Source organism: Schistocerca cancellata, chromosome 7 (assembly GCF_023864275.1).
Source record: "Schistocerca cancellata isolate TAMUIC-IGC-003103 chromosome 7, iqSchCanc2.1, whole genome shotgun sequence".
Taxonomy (NCBI): Eukaryota; Metazoa; Arthropoda; class Insecta; order Orthoptera; family Acrididae; genus Schistocerca; species Schistocerca cancellata.
Window position 1 is genome coordinate 577,830,430 of NC_064632.1, and position 24,464 is coordinate 577,854,893.

The window sequence follows — 24,464 nt, forward strand, 5'->3', positions numbered from 1 at the left end:
TCCAACAAAGTCCTAGCAGTGTACGTCACGATAGGACTTTATTGGTGTACAGGCAGGAGTTTGGTGACGTGTATTGCAAGGAGTTTGTTTGGTTATAACTCATTGAAATGCTCTAAAGATGGGTGTTTATAGCTAAAATCTGGAGTCCGCCGCTCGTGGTCTCGCGGTAGCGTTCTCGCTTCCCGAGCACGGGGACCCGGGTTCGATTCCCGGCGGGGTCAGGGATTTTCACCTGCCTCGAGATGACTGGGTGTTTGTGTTGTCCTCATCATGCAGGAAAGTGGCGAAATTGGACTGAGCAAAGGTTGGGAAATTGTACGGGTGCTGATAACCGCGCTGTTGAGCGCCCCATAACCCAAACATCATCATCATAAAATCTGGATACGCGTGAATAATAGCAAACCAATGGGATTGTGACTGAAAGCTATATTCCAGTCTCTCCGTATAATATTTTAACATACAGCTTAACAACACATGCTCAAAAAAGGCTATGAATAATTTACTTAATTACACATTCATTTTTCAAATACATTAATACTAAATGTTTTTTATTCCAGTCTTTGATCACAATATCAATTTTGAGTAGCCAGTTGCAATAATGACTGTGTGAATGATATGGCTTATTCTACGCCTTATTTTAGATCTATGTGACAATGCTGTGCTGATTATATTTGTGTGTTTTGATGATGCCATTATGGCCTTATCACTTTAGGACATGGTGTAAGAATGATCTGAGGATGGTCATTACGGACTGAAACCGGACATCCTCTAAAGAATTGATATTGTGATCAAAGACTGGAATAAAAATCATTTGACAGTATTGTATCACTGTGTGTATACGCGACTATGTCGCAGTTGGTGAAACATTAATATTAATCAGTATTATTAATTAAACTGTGATATAGCTGTTGTTATTTAACGGTGTATTACTCGAGTGCCTTGAAAAGAGAATTTTTTTTTTTTGTTCGTCTTCAACAAGAAAGATTTTATGATGACACACTAATTATTTTATTAGAGTCTACAATTATGTATTGCAGTTTTCTTTCAACTGCCATGACCTAGTACTCCCAAGCAATAGTGGCAGATTATTGATGTAACAACATGTTCTTTCCTAATACAATCTGAGGCTTTTTGTTGCTCTTCATCTGATAGTCTTTATGTTCTTCCCATGGTAATTGTGGGATTTAACTTAAAAAGTTTGACGTTTTTTAATTGCAATCGATTCATCTGGTATTGTTGATTATCAAACAAGAAAGTTGTGTTCCACAGTGATGTGTAAATAGAAGGTTTACTTCTACTTTTCCATCTCTTGATAGCACAGAGGCTGTCCACCATGTATTGTCATGGGCACAAGCCAGAAGTCCTGTAATCTATTCTAAAGATGCAACAACTGGACACATTTGAATTTTGTGAACATCAAAACGCTTAAAATCAGAAACAGTTGTGGCTTTATGTTTGGCTTTGTTTATAAGAACAAATGGATAATACTTTGAGTCCCTGTAACTGCTGTGGCGTTATAAAATTCTTTTTTATGGTGGAGGCTCATCATTTGTCACATAGAAAAATTGACTGATTATATAGATGCTTTACCCCCAAGTTGTAGTGCGTTTATCCAGTAGGAGTGATAGGTGATGTGATATTGGACAAATAAGACAGCAAATGGTTTTCACATACTTTGACTTTACTGGAATCCATTTACGTACAATATGTACAGTACACTTGTACACAGCATAACCATAATTTGTGTCCACATTACAAACAATTTCAGTTTACTAAATGTTCAAAGTTACAACCATTAACTTTGATGCATTTCCGAAAATGTGCTTCAAAAGTGTTGAACATGCCTCAACATTTCTTTGCTGATACCAGTAAACACATTTGTAATTTGTTGACATAGATTTTTGAGTGTAGTTGACATTTTTTGCTAAACTTTGTCTTTAATGTATCCCCATAAGAAAAAGTCTGGAGAAGTGAGATCCAGGAAGCAACCAGGCCAAAGAACAGGCCCTCTACGTTCTATTCATTGATCTTCATAATCTCTGTTTAGTATTTCGCAAGCTATAGCTGAGTAATGAGCAACTGTTGTGTTGATACCACATGGCACCCTGTTCCACAAGGGGCACATCTTCTAGCAACACTGGAAGTTCTTGGTCCAAAAGCTTTCCCTCTTTCTGACCATTTAGTTTACCATCACTGAAGTACGGTCCAGTGATACGTAATCCCAGAATTCCACACCAAACACTCAAGACTCCACTGCTTTTGATGCTCAGCTTCCTGTAACGATCCCGCTGACGTATTATGTCGGTTCACTTGAGCATGATTTGTGAATGTTGCCTCATCAAAAAATAAAGTATTTCGAAAATCTACCATTTTCAATTTGTACTACAGCCTGTTGTATCAAGTGTCCATGATTACAAACTGAAGTGGAGTTCACTACGAATAGTAGGTAATGTTCTTATGGCATTTAAATTGGTGCTGGATAAACATGTGCCCATGTCAACAAACCTGTAAGAGTATCACTATGGGAGTACAAATAAAAGATCAACAAACAAGCTGACTTAAACAAATGAATTTCCTTCATTGAATAACAATAACAAAAGAAAAATAGAAATAGAGAGAACTCAAAATGTGTGAAAACCATTTGCTGTCATATTTGTCTAATATCACATTGCCTGTCACCCCTGTTGTATAAATGTATTGCAATTTTTATGCTCAAAATTGAATGCCCTTTCCGTTTCTGTAGAGGAAAATACACTATTGCCTTTAAAAAGATACTGAGAATGGCATTTTAAGGATGAGTTATGGTCAATCTCTTATGTCCCCATATAAATACTGCAATGGCAGAAGATAGAACCAAGATTAATTCAAGGTCATAGTGATCTCTGTAAGGAGGAATTGATCTATGAAATTACATTGAGAGAGAGATGTTGAAGCAGACAGAGGTGGTTGGCTTGAAACAACCAGTAGTGTTGTCCAAGGAGGAGCATGAGATAGAAGCTGCACTTCCAGTCATTGAGACAGTGTTGGAAGAGCTTGATATTTGTCATAACCTGTTAGTTTATTCTGTTCCATCTGCAGGTCAGGTTCAGAAGCTCGGTGCAGGGCTGGAACATTACAGGAACAGAATTAAGGATTTGATGTTGGTGACTGAAATTACTTCTAAGTGACAAAAATTATTTTTAATAGGTCACAGTTGGTGGAACTGCAAGACAGCTGTTTTACCTTCTAACTATGGTGGTCTAGTTTTAGATTGAGGTCGAGAGAAGGGGGGGGGGGGTTGGTAGATAAAACAGTAGGGAATATTGGGTTTAGTCACTTTGGTAAGATGTTCAATCTGCTTTGTAGAAGAGGGGGGGGAGGGGCACTGCAAGCAGTTAAGTTTTTGTATATTTTTGATTAATTGGAAGAGAAGGGTGGAGCCTTAAACATTAGACAGGAGGAATTGTTAATAGTAGTAGCCACGAAGGTTGATGGGGTCATGTTGGAGAAGGTGCAAAATTACCGTTTTTCAGGGTGAAACCTTGCATGCATTTCATTACACGATATGCAGGGGATCCTTACCCCATAGGGTGATGCAGGAGCTCATTTGATTGAATTATGGGTGCGAGCAGGATCTTCAGCAGTGGTTCACCTACTATGTAGGTAGAGTTAAGTCGGAAGTTTACGGCATATTCTAGAGGGTAGAGCCAGCGAACTGACAAGAGATTGGTGTTGTGTAAAAAACCCTTCATTATATTACCTTGAGTGATATGGTTGCCATATGCAAGGGATTGCTTATGTCGGTGAGTGAAAGAAAGAGAAAGGAACTATGGAAGCCAAACTACATGACAGTGCCACGTCTGCGGCCCAATGCAACTTAATGTTTTTTGCTTGTGGATGACACAGTCACTTAGCCTGGCACTGTCCTGTAGGTTGAGGCAGGGGAACAGAACAGTGCCAGTCGGACCACTCATCCTGTGTGGTGACTATGGGAGAGGTGCAGGTTGGGGCAGTTACAACCATGGAAATTGAGACTGTCTAAACAGATGCCGTAAATATTTCGTTATGTTAATAATGAGCCAGTCAGTGGCTTGCTGGATTCGGGCAGTGTCGTGATGACATTGGACCTGCAGTGGGCCATTAGAAATAGTAGTTTTTGCAAATGGGGAAAAACTGAAAAGGAATCCGTGCTGTCAGTGGCAGCTAGCAACACTCAGCTGGATGTCCAAGGAGTGCTGGTTATTGGATTGAGAATACAAGATGGAAGGTTAAGGTTATGATGATTGTGTTTGTCAACTCCGTTAATCATTGGCTCACATTTGATAAGGAAGATCATGGTAGTTTTTGACTGGGCAGGCAGTAGTTACTCTTACAAGTGTGCTCAAATTCTGAGGTATCGGTTGTGTTATCATGGTAGGCCAACTGGGATGATACAAGGAAATATTCCTGAGGCAGAAGGGGAGGCAACACCAGTAAGGGAAGGTGGCACTTAAATGATTTGGAGCATTTCAGTAATGAGCAGAGGCTCCAAGTACCTGAACAGTGTTGTATTCCAAGTACCTAAACTGTGTTGTATTGAGTTGAGAATCACTTTGCAAGTGGAATATGAGACTGCTCATTGATCAAGTGCCTGCGAGGAAGGTGCCATACTGATAATCTGCACCCAGACTAAAGGAGCTTGAAGGGTGCATTGAGAAGGTACTACAGCAATGGGTCATTACACTGTCAAGATTTCCTTATATGGCATCGATATTTTTAATCCCCGAACCAGATGGAGGCTCAAGACTGGTTGTAGATTATAATGAGCCTATATATAGAAAGGTGGTTCTTAGGTCAATTCCAATACCTGATTTTCATGTTTCTCCTGGTTCGAGGGCACAGAACTGTTTACAGTACTTGATTTAAACCAGGCCTACCATCAGATCCCCTTACATAAGGACTCTAGGAAAATCACTGCATTTATTACAGACTGCAATTTATTTGAATTTGCAAGGATCCATTTGGTGTGGCCACTGGGGCGGCAGTATTATCACAGTTCTCATACATCGAGTTGTAGTTTGTGTTCCAGTGACTGGGTGATATGCTTGTGTGTAATAGGGCTATGGGTGGACATTGGGGTAATTTGAACGAAGTCTTTGGTAGATTGTGTAATGCTGGGTTGACTGTTAACCCAGATAAGGTGAAGTTTGCACAGAGAGTGTTACTGGGTCATATAGTGTTTGCAGAGGAAGTAGTCGATCCCCAAGAGAGTACAAGCATTTCTGAGTTGTCCAAGATCTATCTTAGCCAGTTTTATTGGCATGGCAAATGTTTTTAGGAATTTTGTCCTTCAGTTTGCCTAAAAGGCATCCCTGTTGAACCATGTCAGACGAAATGGCAGAAGTTTGAGTGGGATCCATCACAACAAGCTGCCTTTCAGGCACTGAAAGAAGCATTTTCCTCAGCTCCAATTTTGGTGTTGCCCGATTTTGGATTGCATATGCATTGGGGGTATTATCTGATGTGGAGAGGAAATACTCAGTTTAGGAGCTTGAGGCACTGGCAGTTCTTTTTGCCCTGCAGAAGTTCCATTATTATATGGAACATACCACCTTGCAGCTTGAGATTGGTAATTGGGCGTTGGGAACCTGTCAGAAGTAGTTTACCTCATTGTGAAGTTGAAGTAGATAGTTCCTGCGAAATAGTAAGGGTAGAGGTCATACTTGACAATTGGGCTAAACTATTAATTGGATCGTTTTACCGATCCCCCCTCTTGGGAAGATATAGTTTCTGAACAGTTCAAAGAAAACTTGAGCCTCATTTCAGATAGGTACCCCACTCATATAATTATACTCGGTGGTGACTTCAATCTACCCTCGATATGCTAGAAAAATTATATGTTTAAAACCTGCGGCAAACATAAAACGTCACCCAAAATTGTACTGAATGCTTTCTCAGAAAATTATTTTGAACAGTTAGTTCATGAGCCCACTCGAAGTGTAAATGGTTGCAAAAGCATACTTGCCCTCTTAGCAACAGAGAATCCTGGACAAATAGGGAGTATCGTGACAAATACAGGGATTAGCAACCATAAAGTAGTTAAGTAGTTGGTGCTAGGCTGAATACCGTCACACATACAACAGAAAGTTCCATACCTAAAGACTGGAAAATTGCTCAAGTCACACCAACACCCAAAAAGGGAAATAGGAGTAATATACTGAATTACAGACCCATATCACTAACGCCGATTTGCAGTAGGTTTTTGGAACATATACCGTGCTCGAACATTATGAATTACCTAGAAGAAAACGATTTATGGACACATAGTCAGCACAGATTCAGAAAACATCATTCTCATGAAATGCATGTAGCTCTTTATACTCATGAAGTATTGAGTATGTCAAATTGATTGCATATTTTTAGATTTCCAGAAGGCTTTTGACACTGTTACTCACAAGTGTCTTCTAACCAAACTGGGTGTCTGTGGAACATCGCCTCAGTTGTGCGACTGGATTCATGATTCCCTGTCAGAAAGGTCACATTTCGTAATCATAGATGGAAAGTCATCGAGTAAAACAGAAGTAATAACCGGTGTTCCCCAAGAAAGTGTTATAGGCCCTCTATTGCTCCTGATCTATATCAGTGAGATAGGAGACCATCTGAGTAGCCCTATTAGATTGTATGCAGATGATGCTGTCATTTACCGTCTTTTAAAGTCATCAGATGACTAAAACAAATTGCAAAATGATTTAGATAAACTGTATGGTGCAAAAAGTGGCAATTGATCTTGAATAAAGAAAAGTTTGAAGTTATTCACATGAGTACTAAAATAAATCCACTATATTTCAATTACGTGATAAGTCACACAAATATTAAGGCTGTAAATTCAACTTAATGGATTACAATTACAAATAACCTAAATTGGAACTACCACATAGATAATGTTGCGGGTAGAGCAAAACCAAAGACTGTGATTCATTGGCAGAACACACAGAAGGTGCAGCAGGTCCTTTAAAGAGGCTGCTTACATCATACTTGGCCGCCCTATTCTGGAGTATTGCTGTGGGGTTTGGGATCCGCATCAGGTGGGACTGACAGATGATACCGAAAAAGTTCAAAGAAGGGTGGCTCGTTTTGTACTATCCCAAAATAGGGGAGATAGTGCCACAGACATGATACGTGAATTCTACATCTACATCTACATGATTACTCCGCAATTCACATTTAAGTGCTTGGCAGAGGGTTCATCGAACCACAATCATACTATCTGCCACACTCTCTCCCCTATTACGTGATAATACAAAACGAGCTGCCCTTGTTTGCACCCTTTCGATGTCCTCCGTCAATCCCACCTGGTAAGGATCCCACACCGCGCAGCAATATTCCAACAGAGGACAAACGAGTGTAGTGTAAGCTGTCTCTTCAGTGGACTTGTTGCATCTTCTAAGTGTCGTGCCAATGAAAAGCAACCTTCGGCTCGCCTTCCCCACAATATTATCTATGTGGTCTTTCCAACTGAAGTTGTTCGTAATTTTAACACCCAGGTACTTAGTTGAATTGACAGCCTTGAGAATTGTACTATTTATCGAGTAATTGAATTCCAACGGATTTCTTTTGGAACTCATGTGGATCACCTCACACTTTTCGTTATTTAGTGTCAACTGCCACCTGTCACACCATACAGCAATCTTTTCTAAATCGCTTTGCAACTGATACTGGTCTTCGGAGGACCTTACTAAATGGTAAATTACAGCATCATCTGCGAACAACCTCAGAGAACTGCTCAGATTGTCACCCAGGTCATTTATATAGATCAGGAACAGCAGAGGTCCCAGGACGCTTCCCTGGGAACACCTGATATCACTTCAGTTTTACTCAATGATTTGCCGTCTATTACTACGAACTGCTACCTTCCTGACAGGAAATCACGAATCCAGTCGCACAACTGAGACGATACCCCATAGGCCCGCAGCTTGATTAGAAGTCACTTGTGAGGAACGGTGTCAAAAGCTTTCCGGAAATCTAGAAATACGGAATCAACTTGAGATCCCCTGTCGATAGCAACCATTACTTCGTGCGAATAAAGAGCTAGCTGCATTGCACAAGAACGATGTTTTCTGAAACCATGCTGATTACGTATCAATAGATCGTTCCCTTCGAGGTGATTCATAATGTTTGAATACAGTATATGCTCCAAAACCCTACTGCAAACCGACGTCAATGATATAGGTCTGTAGTTCGATGGATTACTCCTACTACCCCTCTTAAACACTGGTGCGACCTGCACAATTTTCCAATCTGCAGGTACAGATCTATCGGTGAGCGAGCGGTTGTATATGATTGCTAAGTAGGGAGCTATTGTATCAGCGTAAATGAAAGGAACCTAATCGGTATACAATCTGGACCTGAAGACTTGCCCGTATCAAGCTATTTGAGTTGCTTCGCAACCCCTAAGGTATCTACTTCTAAGAAACTCATGCTAGCAGCTGTTCGTGTATCAAATTCTGGAACATTCCATTCGTCTTCCCTGGTGAAGGAATTTCGGAAAACTGCGTTCAATAACTCCGCTTTAGCGGCACAGTCGTCGGTAACAGTACCACCGGCACTGCGCAGCGAAGGTATTGACTGCGTCTTGCCACTTGTGTACTTTACATACGTCCAGAATTTCTTCGGATTTTCTACCAAATTTCGAGACAATGTTTCATTGTAGAACCTATTAAAGGCATCTCGCATTGAAGTCTGTGCCAAATTTCGCGCGTCTGTAAATTTTAGCCAATCTTCGGGATTTTGCGTTCTCCTGAACTTCGCATGCTTTTTCCGTTGCCTCTGCAACAGTTTTCTGACCTGTTTTGTGTACCATGGGGGATCAGTTCCATCTCTTACTAATTTATGAGGTATGAATCTCTCAATTGCTGTTGCTACTATATCTTTGAATTTGAGCCACATCTTGTCTACATTTGCATAGTCAGTTCGGAAGGAATGGAGATTGTCTCTTAGGAAGGCTTCTAGTGACACTTTATCCGCTTTTTTAAATAAAATTATTTTGCGTTTGTTTCTGGTGGATTTGGAAGAAACGGTATTGAGCCTAGCTATAATGACCTTGTGATCACTAATCCCTGTATCAGTCATGATGCTCTCTATTAGCTCTGTATTGTTTGTGGCTAAGAGGTCAAGTGTGTTTTTGCAACTATTTACAATTCGCGTGGGTTCGTAGACTAACTGCTAGAAACAATTTTCGGAGAAAGCATTTAGGACACTCTCAGGAGATGTTTTCTGCCTACCACCGGTTTGAACAAGTATTTTTGCCAACATATCGAGGGAAGGTTGAAGTCACCACCAACTATAACCGTATGAGTGGGGTATTTATTTGTTATGAGACTCAAATTTTCTCTGAACTGTTCAGCAACTATATCATCGGAGTGTGGGGGGTCAGTAGAAGGAGCCAATTATTAACTTAGTTCAGGTGTTAAGTATAACCTCCACCCATAGCAATTCACACGGAGTATCTACTTCGACTTCACTACAAGATAAACAACTACTGACAGAGACAAACACTCCACCACCAATTCTGCCTAATCTATCTTTCCTGAACACTGTCTGAGACTTTGTAAAAATTTCCGCAGAACTTATTTCAGGCTTTAGCCAGCTTTCTGTACCTATAACGATTTCAGCATCTGTACTTTCTATTAGCAGTTGAAGCTCAGGGACTTTCCCAGGACAACTACAACAATTTACAACTACAATTCTGACTGTTCCTTGATCCAAGCACGTCCTGTATTTGCCATGCACCCTTTGGGGTTACAGCCCACCTCGTACTTTCCCGAGGCCTTCTAACCTAAAAAACTGCCCAGTCCACGCCACACAGCCACCGCTACCCGTGTAGCCGCCTGCTGAGTGTAGTGAACTCCTGACCTATTCAGCGGAACCCGAAACCCCACCACCCTATGGCACAAGTCAAGGAATCTGCAGCCAACACGGTCGCAAAACCGTCTGAGCCTCTGATTCAGACCCTCCACCTGGCTCTGCACCAAAGGTCCGCAGTCAGTTCTGTTGACGATGCTGCAGATGGTGAGCTCTGCCTTCATCTCGTAAGCAAGACCGGCAGCCTTCACCAAATCAGATAGCCGCTGGAATCCAGAGAGAATTTCCTCAGATCCAAAGCAACACACGTCATTAGTGCCGACATGTGCCACCACCTGCAGCTGGCTGCACCCTGTGCTCTTCATGGCATCCGGAAGGACCCTTTCCACATCAGGAATGACTCCACCCGAAATGCACACGGAGTGCACACTGGATTTCTTCCCCTCCTTAGCCGCCATATCCCTAAGGGGCAATCATTAAAACAAAGGTGTTTTTCATTGTGGCGAGATCTTCTTATGAAATTTCAGTCACCAGTTTTCTCCTCTGATTGCGAAAACATTGTTGCCACCCACCTACAAATGGGGAAATGATCATTGTGATAAAATAAGAGATATCAGGGCTCACACAGAAAAATTTAAGTGCTCTTTTTTCCCGCTTGCCATTTTAGAGTGGAATGGTAGAGAGAGCTTGAAGGTGGTTCATTGCACTCTCTACGAGGCACTTTATTGTGAATAGCAGGGTATAGATTTAGATGTGGGCTGTCGACCGCGTTTTACTTTTTGTCTGTCGCAGCAATAAGGAGGAGGACATGTAATCTTTAGTTTGGGACCTCTGCTGTGTGTACGGCATATTTTGTGGACCTTTGTCCAAGAGGAACCCCTTGTTCTTAGCTGTCTTTGGCCCCATTGGTTGGACTTAACATGTAGTTGCTTTTAACTTCTTTTTTATATTAGTGTTCTAAGGGGGCTTATGATCTCAGTTGTTTCTGCACCCTTTGGGGGGGGGGGGGGGGGGACATTTTGCAGCTAATTTTGACAAAAGTATAAAGAAGACTTATATATCTGTTGACAACTTTCCGTCCAAGATAACATGCTGTGTCCTCCTACCAAAAAGTCCTCACTCCAGTCACAAAGTTTGATAATAAGTGTAGGTATGATACTGAGTCAAATACTTTTCAAAAATCAAGAAGTATAACATCTACTTTACTGCCTTGGTTCAAAGATTTCAGTATGTCCTGTCAAAAGTGCGAGTTGGGTTTCACCTGATGGATGTTTTCACAGTACATGTTGATTAGCATGAAGGAGGTCATTCCGTCGAGATTTCTCATTATGTTGGAGCTCAGAATATGTTCTTACATTCTAAAATAAATCAGTGTTGAGAATGTTGGACAGTAATTTTGTGGCTCACTTTTCCTGCGTTTCTTGGAAAATGGTGTGACCTGCACTTTCTTCCAACTAAGTGACAGTTTTTTGTTCGAGGGATCCTCAATAGATTATAGTTAGCAGAGGAGCTAACTCAGCCGCAAATCTCACTATATAAAAGGCAATGTCCTGAATGACTGACTCATCATTGTCCAGCGCAAACTGCTAAGGATAGAAACTTGAAATTTGGAGGTATGGATCTTATACTATTAGGTGTCATTTAAGAAAGAAGTTTCCGAAATTCCATCACTAAGGGAGTGAAATAGGGGATGAACCATTTTTTTGAAAATTGTCACTATTAAGGCAATTTTGAAGCTAGACCTACAGAAATTGGTATTTGGTTTCTTAGTCAGAAATAAATACATGTTTCAGTCTTTTTGGAAATCCAACTGCTGTGGGGGTGACATAGGGATGAAAGTTTTTATGGAAATATTTCATTCTGCAAGCATATTTGAAGCTAAATCTATGAAAATTTGTATTTGGCTTCTCTGTTACAAATAAAAAATATGTATGTCACTGTTTTTGGAAATTCAACCCCCAAGGTAGTGCAATACGGGACGAAAATTTTCAAGAAAATATTTTGTTACATTAAAAAATTTTAAAGCTAAATTTATGAAAATTGGTAGTTCAGTTCTTGGTTAGATACAAAGAAATATTAGTTAAGGTATGAAAGTTGCTACGCAAATCTCTCCACAAGAATGCAAAAGGCATGATAAATAAAAACTTTGGACTCCAGCTGCCAGAACTGCTTTTTGATCAGAAGTATGTTCAGAAAAGACTATGCTTATATGGCCTTAATTAGTGTACAAAGCTAAGAAGGTGCTCCAAATTGTGAAAAATATAAAAATTCGATTAAATAAAAACAAAAAAACTCTGCAGGTCATACAGCATACACGAGCGAAGCAGTGGGCACTAAGCTAGTTTGGTACAGAATATATAGGGGTTCCATAGGTCCCTGGAGCTTTGTTCAGTTTTAATGATTTCATTTATTTCTCAACATCACTGACAGTAACACTTACTTAACTCATCATTTCAGTGGTACGAGGATTAAGGTGGGGCATACTCCTGCGTTTTTGTTTGTAAAGGTACATTTGAAAATGGAGTTAAGCATTTCAACTTTTACTTTGCTACCGTCAATTTCTATTCGTGTCTCATTCGCTAGGGACTGGACACTAACTTGGGTGCCACTAACAGCCTTTACGTGTGACCAGACTCTCTTTGGGCTTTGTGAAAGATCATTTGAAAATAGTAGTCACTGAAGGCATCATGCATTGCCAACTTGACAGCCAAACACATTTTATTTAGCATTTCTCTACGTAAAGTCCTATGCTTTGTTTTACACCTATTACACAATCTCTGTTTTTGTAAATGTTTCTTTACACTGATTGTATACCATGGAGGGTCCTCACTCCTTTTTATGAACTGTTCTACTGTGCACTTATCTATCCAGTGCATGGTCAGCTTTTCTTTTTTTAAAACTGGGTCCATTGTTTCTCTACACGCTGCTGTCCTTTTGTAAAAGTTTCAAGTTCTTCATTGAGCTATGACACTACTGCTGCTTTTTATCTAGTGTGTTGAACAAATATATCTTCCAACTTGTTTTAGTTGCCCTTTGTACCTTGGTAGTCATTGGTGCCACAACCACCTCATGGTCGATGGTATCAGTTTCAATGCAGACATCCTCGTAGAGATCTGGTCTGTTTGTTGCCATTATACATAATATTTTTCCATCACGATTGGAGTCTGAACTGTGTGTTCTAAGTAGTTTCCAGGGAAAGAATTTAGTAATGTTTCTCAGGATGTCTTGTTACAGCCACCATTAACAAAACCGATTCCCCACCCCCAGGGGGTTCACAACTCTTTTGTGGACACGTGCATAGCGAGCACGGGACCCCGAGCTAATGTGGCCCTCCTTCCTTTCCGGGCTGCATACGTTCCCTTTCCTCATCCTTCCCCCTCCCCCATCTTGGCCCCCCCCCCTCACCTCTGGCTCTTTCCTTCCCTTTCTCCCCCTCTGGGAGTATGGTTTGTGCCTACGTCTGGAGACGGACGCTCTAAACTGTTACAAATTCCTTGCTTTCTATACTTGCAAGTCTTCGTCCTTCCTCTGTCCTTCTCTTTTCCTTCCCGCTTCTCTCTGCACTTTTCTCCGCTGCGGCGTTTGAGACCCCTCTTCTTACCTTTCCCTTTCTCTTTTTTCCTCCCTGTGCGTGTCTGAAGGCCGACCCACGCACTTCCATGCGTAGCCGGTGACGGGGTAATGCGTAATTCCCCGCCCCGGGTAGACAGGTAGGACACGTACGTACCCCCTGGTAACGGCCAGGCCCAGGGAGGGGTGATTACCTGAGCTGATACCTTCCGAAAGTGCCGATTGGTCCCTCCGTCCGTTTGTCGGGAGGTGTGACCTGAGGTGTGAACAATCACCTAAGGCGGGAGTGCCCTCAGTGAGGGCCCCCACAAGGGAGGAGCGCGCCATCGGAGACGCTGGTAATCATGGGGGATTCTTCCGCAATGGTTTCCTCACCTTCCACTATGTCTGCTCACAAACGTTAAGTTCACTGAGTCTCAGCCACAGACAGTTCTTCCATCGTTGCCACAGTTCCTTGTTGTTTCTCGGTCTGACGAAGGTCACGACTTCTCCACGGTCAACCCTTTCATTATTCAGAAAGGTGTCGACGCAATTGCAGGTCCTGTAAAGTCTTGTTCCAGATTACGGAATGGCACCCTGTTGTTAGAAACAGTCAGTGCCCTCCAGGCGCAAAAATTGCTGCGTACTTCTCTGCTCCACACCTTCCCTGTCCGGGTGGAACCGCACCGTACCTTAAATTCCTCGCGTGGAGTCGTTTATACACGCTCCCTCGATCGATTGTCTGACGAAGAAATTCAGCACTACCTGTCTGACCAGGGCGTAACGGCTGTTCGTAGAGTTATGAAAAGGGTTGACACGAACATCATTCCAACCCGCACTGTCTTCTTGACATTTGACAAAGTTCAACTCCCATCGAAAATCAAAGCAGGTTATGAGATAATTTCCGTTCGCCCTTATGTCCCAAACCCTACGCATTGCTATCGGTGTCAGCGGTTCAATCACACCAACCAGCCAGTCCTGTTCCAATCCGGCCAAATGTGTTACGTGTGGCAAGGATGCCCATGAGGGTGCTTGTCCACCTCCATCCCCTCGCTGCATCAACTTGTATGGGTGACCACGCTGCTTCCTCTCGAGATTGCCCCGTTTTTAAGAACGAAAAGCTCATCCAGGAAATAAGAGTGAAGGGAAAGGTGTCGACCTTTGCTGCTCGAAAATTATTTGCCAGTCGCCAGCCCACCGTGCCTCAGACAGGAAAATACAGCACTGTCCTTGCTTCTCCTCGGCCCACAAAGGAGGCGGCCACGCAGACTTGCGACCTCACCTTTAGTGCCACGGTCGTCAGATCGGCCAGCGCAAAGATCGCCCGTTCAACCTCACCACTTTCACCTGCCCACTCTATGGCTCACCCTTCATCGGGTTCTGCTAAATCTCGAGCCCAAAAGTCAGACACCAAGCCTTCCAAAAAAGAGCATACTCGTGAAGAGTTTTTACGTGCCGCGGCTTCCCAACCGTCGGTTCCTCCTTCATCTAAACATCATACTTCTAAGAAGGCTACAAAGAAACCCAGTTCCTCTCCTTCTCCGCCAAGGCGTGTCCCGTCTACAGCACCACCTGGCGGAAATTGCCCTCGGCCGTCTTCTGTGTCGCCGAGGCGCACTGCTGGTGGCCGGTCAACTGGCCGATCGCTGGTGGCAGGAGCTGCTCCTGACCAACCTATGGATCAGGATCTTCTGCCTTCGGCTGAATGCCATTCCATGCTGTCGGTCGCTAGCTCCGAGCAGTCTTTGAGTTGACAGCAACTGTGGTCACGTTCCTCCATTTTCTGTTCACCCCATGTCCATTATCCACTGGAATATCCGCGGCATTCGAGCCAATAGGGATGAATTGTCGATCCTACTCGCCGGTCATCTTCTGTCTTCAGGAAACAAAGCTGCGTCCCCATGACCGCTTTGTTCTCCCTCATTTTCAGTCCGTCCGATATGATCTCCCCTCTGTTGAAGGCACTCCAGCCCATCGAGGACTCATGATTCTTCTCCATGATACTCTCCATTATCACCCAATCCCCTTAAACACTTCCTTCCAAGCTGTCGCCGTCCGTCTTTCCCTTTCCGGATACACGTTCTCTCTTTGTACTGTATACATTCCATCGTCAACACCAATGGCACGAGCTGATCTCCTTCATCTTCTTGGTCAGCTTCCACCCCCCTATTTGCTGGTTGGGGACTTCAATGCCTACCACCCGCTTTGGGGATCTCCACATCCTTGTCCACGTGGCTCACTATTGCTAGACGTCTTCCACCAAGCAGATCTAGTTTGCCTCAACACTGGGATCCCTACATTTTTATCTGCCTCCACGACAAATTTCTCTCATTTGGACCTTGCGGTCGGTACTGTTCCACTAGCTCGGCGCTTTGAATGGTTCGCCCTTGATGATACACACTCAAGTGACCACTTTCCATGTGTCCTTAGACTGCAGCCTCAACTGCCATACATGCGCCCGCGATGATGGAAGTTTGGCCAAGCTGATTGGACACTTTTTTCGTCTCTAGCGACATTCGATGACCGTCACTTTCCCAGCATCGACGATGAGGTCACACATATTACCGACGTTATTCTTACGGCTGCGGAACATTCATTACCACGCACCTCCGAATTGCCCCGGCGCCCCCCAGTTCCTTGGTGGAACGAGGCATGCAGTGATGCAATACGTGAGCGGCGACATGCTCTCCGCGTTTTCCGCCACCATCCTACTTTGGCCAACTGTATCCGCTATAAGCAGTTCCGTGCGCGATGCCGTCGCATCATCCGCGATAGCAAGAAGGCAAGCTGGAAATTCTTTATTAGCTCATTTAACACCTTCACTCCCTCCTCGGAAGTTTGGAGTCGGCTTCGACGGTTCTCAGGCGCACCTAGTTTCTCCCCGGTCTCTGGGCTCACTGTCGCGCATGATACATTCGTGGACCCCATCGCAATTTCTAACTCGTTGGGTCAGCACTTTGCTGAGATTTCGAGCTCTTCTAATTACCCGCCAGCGTTTCTCCCGAAGAAACGTGCAGCGGAAGTGCGACCTCTTGCTTTCTCCTCTCAAAATCGCGAAAGCTATAATACTGTTTTCTCCATGCGGGAACTCCAACATGCACTCTCTTCTTCTCGCTCCTCCGCCCCAGGACCGGATGGTATCCACGTCCAAATGTTGCTGCATTTATCAACCCATAGTCTGCATTACCTCCTTCGCCTTTATAATCGAATTTGGACCGACAGTACTTTTCCCAGACGATGGCGGGAAGCTATCGTCGTTCCCGTTCCGAAACCTGGAAAGGACAAACATCTCCCCTCTAGCTATCGCCCCATTTCTCTCACGAGTAGTGTCTGTAAGGTTTTGGAGCGTATGGTGAATTACCGTTTAGCTTGGTGGCTGGAATCCCGCAGTCTTTTAACACCTGCCCAATGCGGATTCCGAAAGCATCGTTCTGCCGTTGACCATCTTGTTGCTCTCTCCACTTATATCATGAATAATTTTCTCCATAAACGCCGAACAGTAGCAATATTTTTTGATCTGGAGAGAGCATACGATACCTGTTGGAGGACAGGTATCCTCCGCACACTGTTCTCTTGGGGCTTTCGAGGTCGGCTGCCCCTCTTTCTTCACGAATTTATGGCAGAGCGCACATTTAGGGTGCGGGTGAACACTACTCTCTCCCGTACTTTCTCCCAAGAAAACGGGGTACCCCAGGACTCCGTGCCGAGTGTTGTACTGTTTGCCATTGCCATCAATCCAATTATGGCTTGTCTCCTTCCTGATGTCTCGGGCTCCCTCTTTGTGGACGATTTTGCGATCTACTACAGCTCTCAACGGACCAGCCTTCTTGAACGACGTCTTCAAGGATGTCTCGATCACCTCCACTCTTGGAGCGTCGAAACCGGCTTCCGTTTTTCTCCCAGTAAGACCGTTTGTGTTAATTTTTGGCGACGTAAGGAGTTTCTTCCACCCTCCTTACATCTAGGACCTGTCAACCTTCCGTTTTCCGACGTCGCTAAATTCTTGGGTCTTATGTTTGACAGAAAACTATGCTGGTCCTCCCACATTTCGTATCTTTCGGCTCGCTGTCTGCGATCCCTCAACACCCTCCGTATCCTGAATGGTACCTCCTGGGGAGCGGACCGAGTGGTCCTTCTCCGCCTCTATCGCGCCTTAGTGCGCTCGAAATTGGACTATGGAAGCATAGTCTACTCCTCTGCTCGGCCGTCTATTCTTCGGCGTCTCGACTCTATCCACCACCGTGGATTACGTTTAGTGTCTGGAGCTTTTTACACCAGCCCTGTGGAAAGCCTTTATGCTGAGACTGCTGAACCTCCGCTGTCCAATCGGCTAGCAGTCCTTCTGAGCCGTTATGCCAGCCATCTGTCTTCCATGCCTGCTAATCCAGCCCATGACCTATTTTTCGACGCCTCCTTTGATGTAGGGTATGCAGGCCGCCCCCCCCTCCCTACTACCACCGGGAGTCCGCTTCCGTCAACTGCTCCATTCTCTTTCCTTCCGCTTTCCTAAAACCTTCTTGACAACTTGGGGTACAGCACCGCCCTGGCTCCGTCCCCGGATCTGCCTGCTCTGTAATCTTTGTCGATTTCCCAAGGATGGTACCCCTTCACTTGTTTATCGTCGGGCATTTGCTGCTCTGTGTGCACAAATGACGGAAGCCACCTTTATTTACACCGATGGCTCGAAAACATCGTTATGTGTAGGGAGTGCCTATGTTGTTGGCGACACCTCAAATCACTTTCGGCTTCCCGACCAGTGTTCGGTCTATACTGCGGAGCTTTACGCTGTTCTCCGGGCTGTCCACTACATCCGCCGCCATCAGCGGATACAGTACGTTATCTGCTCCGATTCTCTCAGCTCTCTCCTCAGTCTCCAAGCTCTTTACCCTGTGCACCCTCTGGTCCACCGGATTCAGGACTGTCTGCGCTTGCTCCACCTGGGGGGCGTCTCGGTGGCGTTCCTCTGGCTCCCGGGACACGTTGGTATCTGCGGAAATAAGGCGGCCGATATTGCAGCCAAGGCTGCAGTCTCTCTTCTTCGGCTAGCTATTCCATCGATTCCCGTCGCCAATCTACGGAGCGTTTTATATCATCGTGTTGTTCATTTATGGCACGCGCACTGGTCGACACTTCCCTAAAATAAATTGCGGGACGTGAAAACTCTTCCTTGTGCTTGGACCTCTTCCTCCCGAACGCGTCGTCGGGAGGAGGTAATTTTAACTAGACTCCGGATAGGGCACTGTCTTTTTAGCCATAGACATCTTTTAAGCGGCGATCCTCCCCCACTCTGTCCCCACTGCTCTCAGTTGTGGACAGTAAGACACCTTTTAATTGAGTGCCCCTATTTTACTCCGTTACGCGCCCGTCTACAGCTGTTGCCTGATATATCGTCAATTTTAGCAGATGACACGCGATCGGCCGATCGCATTCTAGCGTTCATTCGTGCCAGTAAAATGTCGTCAGTCATTTGAAGGTTTTTTTGGGACAACCAACCCCCTTCTGTAGTGAATTTTTCAGCCTTCCTTCTGCTTTTAGTTTCTCCAATTTTATCACTTTTGTTCCCATTGCTGCTAGTTTCCGTTTTCGTTTTTTTACTGTTTCCTAAGTCACAGACCGGGCGCTAATGACCTTAGCAGTTTTGCGCCCTAAAACCATAAAAAAAAAAAAAAAAAAAAAAAGGAAAACGATTCTTCCAGTTGATTAATTATTAAAGTTGCCACCAGTGGTTACAGCATGAACAGGGAGTCTATGTACAAGTGAACTGAAGTTTTCTCTAAACTTTCCATTACCTCTAAACTTTTCAGTTACATCAAGAGGTGGTCTGTAAAAGAAACCAATTATAATTATATGCCCACTGATACTGAATCTTTACCAAAAATCTCGCATGCAGCTCGAGTTTTTATCTCGATGGATTTGAGTCTCGTCTACTGTGACAAATACGTCACCTCCATTTCCCCATTTGCCTGTCCTTTTGATATATATTTAAATTTCCCCCACAAATCTCACTACTGTCGGCTTCATGTTTTAACTAGCTTTCTATACCTAGTATTACAGGAGCTTCACTGCTTCTCATGAGCACTTCAAATTCTGGCATCTCATTGCAAATGCTGTGGCAGTTTACTATTTTAATACTCTCACTTGTGGGAGTCATTTCTTGCGATCTTACACTGATGTTTCTGGGTTTCCTACTGTTATTGTTATCTGGACTGGATGGATGGCTGCCCAATCCAAAAAACCTTTCTGTGCACCCCCACATACTGTCCACTACCTGTGTAGCAGCCTCTAATGTGTAGTGCACAGCTGACTCTACAGCTCTCAACACTATGGTGCAAGTCCAAGAAGACACAGAACCCTCAATCCTTCCACTCGACTCCGAACCAGGGGCCTCTGCCAGGCACTTTATTGTGAATAGCAGAGTAATCATGTAAATGTATTTTTGGGGACAATGCTGTAAATTGTGAGCTTCTCAACCTCTTCTGCCAGATGCAGGTATTATTCAATTCCAGTGTCCAGAAGACATACATCCTTTGTTTCAAAGTGCACCACAATCTGCAGTTGGCTGCACCCTATTCCCTCAGTGGCTGCTAGGATAGTCTCTTCAACTTGTTGCATGAGGCCCCCTGGTATACACACTGCGTGCACCTGGTGTTCCTTCTTCTGCCCTACTGCTATTTCACTAAGGGGTACCATTATTTGTTATATGATTGAACTGCCAACGGTTAAGAGACCTCTATCCTTTTATTGGTAGTTTCTAACTATTTCAAAGGTGTAATCCAGTATCGCTGTTTCTGTACTTCTATCTGTTTGAAAGCCACGCTGATTATTATTCAGTAGACTGCGGTCACTTAAGTATGTGGTGATTCATTGTCTCATTAATTTGTCAGTTACTTTAGAGAATATTGAGAGGAGTAAAAAGGATTAATAATTTTCAACTTTACGCTTAGTACCACTTTTCGACAAAGGTATCACTTTCGATATTTGCAGTAGGAGGTGGGAGGTGGGGGGGGGGGGGGGGGGGGGCAGTCTCCCAACGAAAAACTAATAATAAGAGCTGAGGGTTTTGTAATCTGTGAAGCAGTATGAATCATCAGTTGTTTATGATTCACTTGTATAACATAACAGTTTGTAGATTTTCTGAAGTTGTTTTGGATGTCCTCACTAAATTTAATTTTTGATCCTATAACATATTTGGATTTCTTTACTTTTATTGTGTTTTAAAATAGTTTGTACACCATTAATAAGTTATTGTGTACCATTTATATTTTTTGCTTGCTTGGTCGTAGGATTAGTTTCAAGGCAGACTTTGGTAGAGGAAATAAATAGGAACTCCAAAACTGTATACAAATGATGATAGACAAGTTAAAACTATATATTTATATTCTTTCATTTATTTTATGTTTTAGTGTGAAGATTGCCAGCACAAACACGTGGAAAGTGTTGGCAGAAATTCCAAGACCAAAAGTTTCCAATATCACATTCTCACCAAAAGGGACATACATCATGACTTGGGAGCAGTACATGGGTAACAAATTATGTCCTTTCTTTCTTCAATTTTTTTGAAAAATCTTTATTTTTAATAAAGGCCATCTAGATATAAATTTGAAATTTTTATCATTGTGTATTGTTCAACTAAAGCAAACTTCAGGTTTGAATATCAACAATATAAGGAAAAGATAGATTGCTGCTCACTGTAAAGATGACAAGTTCAGTTGCAGATAGGCACAACAAAAAGACACTTACACATTAGCTTTTGGCCAATGCCTTCTACAGAAAAGGAAATACATACGCACATTCCTTCATACAAGCAAGCACACCTCATGCACATCTGACCGCCATCTCGGGCAGCTCAGATTGGAATTCCAAGAATGTTGTCTTTGACATGCTGCAGTCTTTAATTAGTTACGATGGTGCAGTGTGCTCTTGTTGTCTGAAATATTATCAGAATGATTGCATCCGTATTTATGGCTGTGCAAAAGGCACTATAAGAAACTCCTCTGCATGTATTACAGGATAGCTGCAGTTTATGAATGAGATGAGATTTACAAACAAACTGAAAAAAAAAAAAAGAGGAAAGATACGGGATAAACGGTGTGCTTTCAAATGTTCTGCCGAGCTATTATTTCCGTTCTGATGGAAAAGGATCCAATAACTCAGCAGAATACCCTAAGCACACCATTAATTAATCAGGCCTAGTAAACCTGAGAGATTTCATTAGACAAAGATAGTTATCAAAATAATGGATGCACGATGTGTTCATAAGCTGATAATGCCAATGAAAGCTGCATTAAATAAGGTAGTGTATATTTTGTGTGTTTATGGAAATGATTGGACATAGGTACAGCTAAATGACAGCAGTGGCACATTGTTGGTGGATGAGATTTTTTCTTTATTATCAGCATTTAGTTGCTTGACCATGTAGCCACCTCTAATGTATCCACATTAAAAGTTATCAGTTTTGAGTGTTACCTATGTACAGTGACGGTCATGTAGTAATAACAATATTATTGCCATTACAGAAAAGAAAAATGCATTTCATTTACCAGTAAAAGGCATAATTTACACAAATTTGTTGTTAAATTCTTTATAGATGGTGTCAAGTAATATTGATATGACCAAAGGTTATATTTACTTTACAGAAAACTGTGTTTGTGATTAGTGTAAAGGTGCAATTGAGGAATTAAATGAATGTTTAAAAAGCCTTCAGCAAGTTGATATTCTGAGGCGAGAAAATGCTAATTATAGAAATGAAAGCTGTGAGTTACAAACATTGGCTTCAAGTAGTATTCAAAGCAATTTACAAGCTACAAAAGTGATATGGAAAACAACAAATGATATGATATATTCATATGCAGAAATGTTTACAGTGTGCTAGTGAAGAAAAATAGCCATCAGTGTGTAAACAATACAGGCATTCTTCCCAGTGGAAGTAACAGCCAAAAGTGTGTAAACAATTCAAACACACTTCCTTGCTCTCTTCAAATGCCTAACAAAGTGATTAAATACATGCCTCACTTTTGACAGAATTCATTGTATAAAACTAATCTCTTATGCACAAACAGGTATAGTGTTTTATTGGAAAGCAGCAGTGACTTCATAAACATTTAAAGTGAACATTTCAGCCCGTGTTAAAGTCAATATAAAATGGAAGTAATAAAAAAGAACTGTCTAGGAAAGGCAACATGCTGTTTCTAGTGAACAACCTCAAAAGAAAGTTAGATAGCATTTTACGGGCCATTAATATGAACTTTTGTGCAACCGGCATTGTGAAATCCGGCACAAAAATGAAAAACATTATTGAAGACATCTCAAAACATAAGAATATACTGAAGATAGTGACTTTGTTGTTTATGTGATTGGTGCAAACAATGAAGCCAAAAATTGTATAACACGCTTGAAGAATTTTTTAGACATGAACAAGATGAAAACACTGTTGTTGCGATGATACCTCATAAACATGACCTAATCTTTAATTCATGTGTTAACAAAGAGATCCTTAAAACCAGTGTTAAAAATCACACAACTATACTCCACTTAGCAAAATGAAATGTGATAGATATTAGTAGACTAGAGAAAACTCAGCACACTGAACATGAGAAACTTGTGTGTCAAAAGATAAACATAATTGTACAAGAAATTTGTGAATGCAACAGTCTCATTTTAAGAGACAGTCTTTCTGTGCATGTTAGTGTACCTCATTTTTTAAGGGAAAACTACATTACAAGGGAAGGAAGGGTAGGAACCACATTAACAGAAAACTGCAGCAGACTAATTCATTTAGATAATGGTGCCATTGTAGATCACTCAGTTAATTAAATGATTGTGTAAGACATGGTGAAATCAAAATACCTTTCTGTACTGAAGCTCTCTTTTTTCGTGTAAATGTACAATCTCTTAGAGGTAAAGTCAGTGATCTACAATACTGGCTTGATAAAATTAACTGCAGTGTTTTGTGTATCAATGAACACGTGGTTAGTGAGTCTGAAAAAGACCTGCTTGTTCCTCATGGACACTTGCTAGTTACTAGCTACTGCAGAAAAAGCATGCCACTTGGTTGGGTCTCAAACTACATTAAAAGTAATTTTACATTGCTCAGTCATAGACCTTAGCAGAATATGCCTTGAAGGCATATTTGAAGTAGCTGGTATGCTAATGCACACACAAATTGTAATACGTACTTACTTTCCATGTCCGGAACTAGACTTCAGACTTCCAAAAATCAGCAGCCAATATGGCCTTGTCATTTGCCTCCCATAAGTCATTCATTGTGCAGGGCTGGTCTAAATATGGACAGATAGGCAGGTGTTGAGGATCCTGGACAGAACCACACAGACAGAGAGTGTTCTCATTCTCTTTTAGGAAACCCCATTGCTGCAGGTTTGTCTTACACTTTGGCACTTCTGCCCTCATACAGTTTAGGGTTCTCCAGACTGTGTATGGTAGGTCTCCACCAGGCGCCAGTTCTTCTTTTACATCTTTATGCGGGTTTCTCAGGTTGATTTCCCACCTTTTCACATGATTCTCTGCAGCCGACCCTTCCAGGGCTCGGGTACGTGACAGGAAACTCTTCCTCGAACAAAGCCGTCGGTCAGCAGGCTGGTGTCCATATAAAGGGTGACGCATGTCCTTTTCTTGCTTGGTTTTTTCGGCTTCGGAAGCGATGTCATGTCGTATGTTGGGCGGTGTGATCCCCATGCTTAAGTACATCTTGTGCACTGGGGTTGGCCTCGCATCCGGTAACAATCCGTGCCATTTCATTCGCCACGACATCAACTTTTCTCGCGTGTGTTGATGCAGACCATACTGGAGCGGCGTATTCACAGCTGACACACTGAGCGCAAGGGCTGAAGTTCTCAGGGCTTTTGGGTTTGCACCCCAGGATCCGCTTGTTAGTTTCCTGATGATGTTGTTTCTAGTTGAGACTTTTTCCCTTGTGGCATTACAATGATGTTTATAGGTCAGTGTGCGGTGCAATGTGACACCAAAATATTTGGGCGTTTTACAATGCTCGAGACGTTCACCTCTCCATATTATATTTAATTCACGATTTGCCTCCCTGTTCTTTAAATGAAATGCACATACCTGCTCTTGGAAGGGTT

General features: G+C 42.7%; 1 protein-coding gene across 1 annotated transcript in view; it reads left to right on the top strand.

Moving 5' to 3' along the window:
* Positions 1 to 24,464, top strand: part of LOC126091853 (eukaryotic translation initiation factor 2A) — a 189,465-nt gene that overhangs the window by 20,974 nt on the left and 144,027 nt on the right. Inside the window, exon 3 of the mRNA XM_049907118.1 lies at positions 20,772 to 20,890. Within this exon, the coding sequence (XP_049763075.1) occupies positions 20,772 to 20,890 (119 nt within the window). The remainder of the gene's footprint in view (positions 1 to 20,771; positions 20,891 to 24,464) is intronic.